At 43.4% G+C, this 7,525-nt stretch overlaps 1 protein-coding gene across 2 annotated transcripts in view; it reads right to left on the reverse strand.

Annotated features, from left to right (window-relative positions):
- Window positions 1-7,525, reverse strand: part of gnas (GNAS complex locus) — a 28,910-nt gene that overhangs the window by 20,740 nt on the left and 645 nt on the right. For both annotated transcript variants that reach the window (XM_076026229.1, XM_076026228.1), the window contains 4 exons: window positions 6,536-6,674; window positions 2,797-2,869; window positions 567-621; window positions 346-465 (listed from right to left, as the gene is read on the reverse strand). In XM_076026229.1, coding sequence (XP_075882344.1) covers window positions 346-465; window positions 567-621; window positions 2,797-2,869; window positions 6,536-6,674 — 387 coding nt within the window. Of the gene's footprint in view, window positions 1-345; window positions 466-566; window positions 622-2,796; window positions 2,870-6,535; window positions 6,675-7,525 lie in introns of those variants that run through there.

Genomic DNA, 7,525 nt, shown 5'->3' on the forward strand with positions numbered 1-7,525 from the left:
CGTACGTGGTCATGTGACCAGTTTACTTCAAGTGAAAATGGCGCGTTGTGTTTGGACGTAGGAGGAGACGGAATATTTTTTACAAGTGATCAAAGAGAAAAATACAACAACCTTTCTTGACAAAGACAAAACAAAGACAAACAAACGTAAAACAAACAAAAGCAAACTTAATTCTCGAAGGTTTATGGCTTCAATGGAAACACCTGCAAATCGCAATTGTACTTTTTTTTTTTTTTTAGAAAAATTGCTTTTATTGCGATGGCAATGCAGCTTATGGCCGACAGGCAGTTTCTGTTCAAAAGAAAAGTCAGAGGGATGCGCAGGCAGACAGGCAGAATTACTCACCGACGGAAAGTCAAAGTCCTTCTGGCCGACCAGGTTCAGGACGTATTCGATCCGGTGCCGGTTCTCCGGGCACGCCAGCTGCACCGGCGGTGTGAGGGTGCTCATCGCTGTTACTATGGTCTGTAGAAAGCACGACGAAACACACATGTCGGTCAATTTTGTGTGTCGTTTGAGAAAAAAAGAAAAAAAAAAAAAAAGAAGCAGTGTCAGGTGACTCTTACCTCAATGGCCTCTTTGATATTGTTCTTGATGTCGTGGATTTTCTGCGTCTTCTCTCTGAAACAGGGAGAGGTTCAGAGATACAGCAACAGACGCGAAAGTATGAAAAAAAAAAAAAAGGAATGATGTTTGCTTGTTCAATCAGTTTCACAGAACAATCGAGCGCAGGGAAGCAGTTCCATGATACCGCCACACGGCGCGCTACACATTGAGCTTGGTAGAGTTTGTTTTCTGTTTGGAGGACCTTCATCATAGGGAGATCCTTCTCTCATCCTTCTCTTCTTTTGCTCGCTCCAGGCTACAGAGCAGGGCTGTAACATGCAGCACTGGAAATAAGCCCTTTGTGACGTCACAAAGGGCAGAGACGCATCATCGTCATCATTATTTTTATTGTTGTTAACCTTCCCGCTGTTTTCTGGGGCTCAACAGAGTTCCTCTGCAGAACTAATTGTGCAACGACGCCCTGCTGGAGTCTTGGATGAAACTCAAAGATCGAAAAATAAAAACGTTTCAAATCAAAAAGGGACTCATCCCGAACAAGTACCAATCAGTCGGGTTGGATCACTACGTTTCCATTTCTTTTTTTTTCATTTAACATTCGTCAACATAATTCCATTTCCATTCACATTTTGCCTCTTAAAGAAATTTGAAATCCAACTCAAGGGTCAGCATTCACTCGTCAGAAGAAAATCAACAGAAACTCAATACCCGGGAATGAAAAATCCCCATGAAGTCGACCCAACTGTGTTAACGCACCTTTCTGCCGACAACAACCCGAGAGCACATCACCTAAATCTAACGGTCAACAAATCCTGTTTATTGTCATGAGAGTCGCTCCTCAAGAAATCCACCAAGTGCAAAATAACCTGTTTAGCCAGCGCACAGCAAAGACATGCTCATTTGTCACTTGGCGTCATAACAATTCAGTGTCCATCATCTCTACTCGTCAGAAATGGCTTTTCGTGCGGGATGTGTGAATCTCGCATGCATGGCAGATGCCCATTCCTGCCCAGACACGGCACGCTGGGCTGCCTAAACTGGATTTTTATAAATAAAAATAGGCTGCTTATGTAAAACACAGTGGGCCTTGTGTCTGGAAAGTGCTTGACAAATTCATAATAATTACACAGCACTGGAAAACTAGCACTGCTACACCAAAACATTTAATAAATGTGTTATTGAAGCATTTTATCTCTACGTTAAACAACTTTACATTTTACTTCCAATAATGTTTGCTCCTGAACCATGAACCTCATCCAACTTTCTTTCTTCTTCGATGCATTAAAATTAATTGTAACGCTTGCAGATGTAACAGTTAATGAATTTTTTGGAGGTAAACATGTCAACTTGAGCAAAATTAACTCTAATTTTATAAGCCCAACAGGACCAGATCATTAACAACCATCATCTAAAATCCTGCTCGTCCATCTTGAAAAGCTCTCATTGGATCTTTTTTTTTTTTAACCTCAGTAAATGCACTGAGTAATCAATCAGCAATCGTTTCACTGGGACAAAAGCAGGACTTGGCTGCTGCAAGCTGCACTTAAAAGCCACAGAAGAAAACAAAAGCAAAGAAACGAGAGCGATGTTGCTGCTGCAGCAACGGCTGCACTGAAAGCAGAACAAAAAAGGGCACGGAAGACTTTCCACGTTGGAAAAAGATGCTTTCACTTTGCACCAGCGACTTCGGCTGAGCTCACAACAACATCGTGGCGTGTCTGGCGTCACCCGGTAGCTAAAAAGTCTCAGAGCCGACGAGAGAAGATGCGATTGCTCCTCTCTGATTTTAATGCCCCGTCTGCAGTGTCCGGTTACTTTAGGTTTAAAAGAAGGATTCAACGTTGACTCCAGGTTGATTTTTTTTGCTTGTTTGTTTCAAAGACAGATAAATATTGAGATTACGCTACTTTACTGCTTTGCACAGCGTCCTACTTGTCCTCCATTAAAGCAGTCAACTGTTACCACTAAACCACACAAAGTTCTGCAAAAGTCTCCTAATAAGAGACCACCAACGTTCAAGAGCTGATTGCTGATTCTGCTGTAAATGATCTGCATCAGACTAATCAAGCCAATTTTATGTCTTTGTACAGTTAGAGTCAGGATGGGCCGATATGTCCCAAAATAAAAGAAATAGAAAGACCTTCAAGATGCATAAGGTTTTGGTTTTTTGAAGACAAAGATAAATACTGAGACGTGGCTACTTGAGGTGAAGGGTTCAGGTTTGTTACTTACTCTGCATTGAAGCCGTTGACGTGAAGGATCCTCATCTGTTTCACTATAGTACTTTTCCCAGACTCTCCAGCTCCTGAAACACACATAGGCAGGTCTGTAAATTGACTATTGTCATAAAAAAAATACAAACCACATTTGTTCATTTCCTGTATTGTGGCCCAAGCAACACACTTTTACCAGCATCCTACATTTGACGCACAAACATTTCATATATGCAGACCGGAGCTTCATTTGGAAAAAAAGAAAAAGAAAAGAAACTTGGGTGCAAGGACAGTGCTGAACGGTCACGGCTAAAATAATAAATTGGATTACTCCACCAACAACTGCGCTGCCAATACAGGATGAAACTTTTTGAGATGTAATGACTGCTTTGCACTTTTTCATGGAGGTTTAGTGAAGGCAGTTGTCCTTAAAAAGCAGGTCAGCCTCGTGTTCACAGTTGTAGGAGAAATCCAAGCTTTACTCTGGCACGTGGAGCTGGCAGGACCCCCGACAGCAGCGTTCAACTCTGCAGTAGGTCATTCAAACTCAACTTTCACCCAGGCCACTGTGGGAATCAACCGAATTTGCGGTGCCCTGTCACTTAATACATGCAACAAGCAATGACGTGGGCGACTGGAAGTAGTTCCACCGTACTTTGATAAAGCTCTGCTTGTGCAATCCCACTGAATTACTGTTAAATTAGGACTCATGAAAGTTTTCAAGTTGTGACGTCTGCCCAGCCAATAATAAAATAATAGCTGCATTCTTAACCATGTGGTCCCTTCTGTCAATTTCTTCCTCGTCCAACGCAGTTAACCTGAAATACACCGCCATCCGAGTCCTCGGAACTGATTTGTCATGATATAAAAGCTAATCTTGAGTTTCTTTCTTGTCCTGTGTGACCTCAGGTGTATCTTTAACCTGGAGGCAAAAACCAAACTGAATGACTTATTTATTCTATGCCGTTAAAAAGCACTGCGAGCCTATTTACATTCAATATCAGCCAGCCAGTTGCATGCATGCAGGTCTGTGGATGGCCTGTTTGCATCAGCTGTGTGTACAGCTGCCCAGCATTCTGCCACAAACAACTCAATCACACAAATGCTTTCGGTCCTCAACCTCCGACTGTTTCATCTTAACAGGGCCCAGAAAATCAAGGAATCATCTGCACCTTATAACTTTTCCCAATTTAATTTTATGGATGTCTGCAGCAAAAGTCACCTGTGCATTCACTATGGATGTAAATTAGCTAACCGGTAGTGCTGTTAGAAACATTATCAGGCTAATGGAGCTCATAGTCTTGTCACGGTTGAAGACAATTAGGGCCGAAACATTATAGATTTTCCTGTTTGATTATTGCTTTGTACCATTTTAAAAGCCACTAATTAAAACAGAACAAGGTTGCAAGAAGTTTCAACTTTACTTGCCTTTAACATACTCTGAACAAGCATGGATTTGGAGGGGATAGAAGCTATAAGCAGAGAACATGTCTGAAGAGTCGCACAACAACTGTCCGAAAAGGATTTGAGGATCGGGTGACCTCTGCTTTATACCGACATACAATAAGTAAACCAGATTAGTGTAAATAACCACTAACGTGAAAACATAACATGTTCTCAATTTGACTGTTTTGTTGTCAAATGTGAAAGTTAAGGAAGGAATTTAAAGACTAAGCCGATCACCAGGTTGAGCAGCTAATTTAGCTTGCACCGCTGTGACTGTGAAGGATGCGTAAACCCACTGACAAACTTCCTGATAACATCAGTGGGAAAAGACCTGAGCTGAACTTGAGGCACAGACAAGAGTCACCGTTATGACTCAGGCAGAGATGTAAATTGTGTGATCCGTCAAAAGAACTGGAGTGAACTCCGATCAACCAAAATGTGAATGATCTCCAGGGCAGGATGTCACAAGGTTGAGTAGATTCTGAGAAAACTGCATTGAAAAAACCCCAAACAAACAAATGTAGTAGTCGCAGTGTGACCGCACTGTGTACTGGAGCTACGTTTGAATAAAGCTTTTAGAACACAACGTTAACTAAAGAACATGCAACTTGTCCAGGGAGGACCGACTTAGTCCGATGACAGCAAACACCACAGCACAGAGTGTTGCCCAAAATATGTTTCAATTTAAACTGGGTGACCAGCGAAGAGATTAATAAAATAATTTTTAAAGTAGTAAATAGTTCATGTTGCCAAACACAGGGTGCGTACATCTAAACCTGACGGATGTGTGCTGGGAATGAAAATGTACCCGTCTTAATTTAATTAAAACATGCACCAAGGCACAGGTTGAAAAATGTGACTGAGAATCTCAGACACACACCGGTCCTTCCACCTTCCTATACTGCACACAGTATAATTACTGCAGGTTACTTCCAAACTTAAATCAATTTTGACCAAACACTAACTTATTGGCTTCCGCGTCAGAGCAATGGCTCAACCTTCAGGGTTGTGGAAGTTGTAATGTAAGTATTGGAACCTGCAACATGGACAACTGCTGGGTGCGATACAATTCCCGTGACGTTAAATGTTTCAGTGGGTTTCTGTCACTAGAGTCAAACGACCCTGTCCAGCTGTTTATGCCCAGTCTCTCTAGTCTCATCGTTTACTAGAAGATCTTAGTCAACTCCGATGAACTGGGTGATTTGACCAGCATGCTGTAATTCTACGACAGACGAGCCATTGATGGAAAAACGTTGAACTTCATTAACTGTAAACGATAAAGGTTTTGTCATCTGCAAAGAAGAAGAAGACACAGCTAGGGATTAGCAATATCTTAAAGCCAGGCTAACAATTTATTGCAATAATATTTGCTCTGTTCTATTTTCTGGTAAACACGGACACGCTGGGCTTTAACCTAAAATCTTGAAGTTTGTTACAAAGAAGCGTGTCGCACAATTCAACAGCAGCTAACTCGGAGGCAGACATGTTTGTTTTGATTTTTCCGCGTAGCACCCGTTCTCGGCTTCTTCCGAGAGTCACCACAACTTCCTGACCAACATAAATACAGGTGTGCCACACTACATGCAGCCTTGTTGGGATTCCTGCAATCAGGTGTTATGATTTTTGCAGAGAACACGGTGGTTCCTTCCTCAGCGTGGACACACTGGGAGAGCTGAGAGAGGCAGCCACTGCAGAGAGAAAAAAGTTTGACACACTGATTCGTCTCTTATGTAATGAGGAGACCCAGCCCACCTGCAGCTCGTTCTCTGGCACACACGCAACCACATGTCGGGCACTACGATATCAATTCCCTAATGTAGACTTTAGCTGTCACCATTACCTTATAAATACCACAAAGGTTGCACACTCCTGTTGTGCCTTATTTAAGTTGGTGAGTGTAAACCTGCAAGGAAGAGCCGCATGGCGAACGCTAACGATGCCCCAGCAAAAAAAAAATATTCTATTTAAAGAGCCCAGATGAGTGATAAATGAGGCCTGATCACACCAAATCCGATTAATGCAGGTGTTCAGCCACACGCTTTAATTTCCAGATCACCACGTCCACGCTAAAGCGTCTGACTGGTGTTTGGCGTGGCGGTGGACTGTGCATTTGACAGCCACATGCTTTGAAAGCTTGCACGGCGCTCCGTTTTTCGCCTCATGCAACGGCAAAGTCACACTGTTGACATGAAATGTTTCCCCAAAACAACAATCCCAGAGGGAGGGAAGCATGGCTGCCACTTTCTCTGCAAACAAAAACACATGAGCAAAAGCAGCACAAAGAACAAAAAGGGTGACAAAAAGAAACTCACCTAAAAGTAGTAGTCGGTGTGTTGCTCTGTATATCTGCTTGTCCTTTTGCAGCTGCTTCTCTATCTTTTTGTTTGCTTCTCTTTGTGCCTTCTCCTCATTTCTCTGGTCTTCGGTCTTGCTGTTGCCCAAACAACCCATCTTCCCGCAAGAAAGGAGGAAAAAAAAGAAGGGGATCCAGGGGAGGAGGAGGTTGGAAGATAAGATGATGAAGAAGAAGAAGAAGAAGAAGAAGAAGAAATGGGCTTGGAGGGGGTGTGTGTAGAAGGGAGAGGAAATAAATAAATAAACCCAAACTAGTCTAGATCCCTCGTTCTGGTAGGCGGATTTGGCAGCAGCCTCGGCCACATTTACACTGTTTAATGTCTCCGGCCTGCCCCAGAAAGTGTCAGCAGTGCAGCACTGGAGAAATTATGTGTCCAAACGCGTATTTTTGCTGTCAGAGAAAGGGCAGGATACTGCTGCTGACGACACCGAGGCCGCCTTCTCAGTTGCCTCAATCCTGCTCGGGCTTTTTTTTTTTCTCTCTTTCCTACTTCTCATGCACGCTAGTTTACGGTGACTTCCCCCCCCTCCCGCTAGTTCAACCGTGTTAGCACTTCGGTAAATCCACAATGTCCTCTTAAGACGGCAGAAATCGGGCTTTCACCTCGAACGGAGGCGCAAGAAACAGCCTAATTTGCATCTTCAAAAAAAAAAAAGAAAAAAAAAAGAGGAAAGCAAGACAGAAAGGGGAAAAAAAGCCCGGGTCTTGCGTCTCACTGCTGCCCGTGACAAGGAGCCGAACTCGGCGTGGCCCAAAACCTCGCCCGTGCAGTGACGCGGCTCGTTTCCACGTCTCCTTTCATGATAAACATTCTCGTCGGCGTCCAAGAATACTCTTTATCTGTCCCGCCGACGGTCCCCTTCGTCTGGAGGCGAGGCAGCGGCGAGTTGGGGGAAACGATATTTACAGCCCCAAAAAACCCCCCCAAAAACGGCGAGTTACATGT

Source organism: Nelusetta ayraudi, unplaced genomic scaffold (genome assembly GCF_046127955.1).
Source record: "Nelusetta ayraudi isolate G7.1 ecotype Tasmania unplaced genomic scaffold, CSIRO-AGI_Nayr_v1 ptg000019l, whole genome shotgun sequence".
Taxonomy (NCBI): domain Eukaryota; kingdom Metazoa; phylum Chordata; class Actinopteri; order Tetraodontiformes; family Monacanthidae; genus Nelusetta; species Nelusetta ayraudi.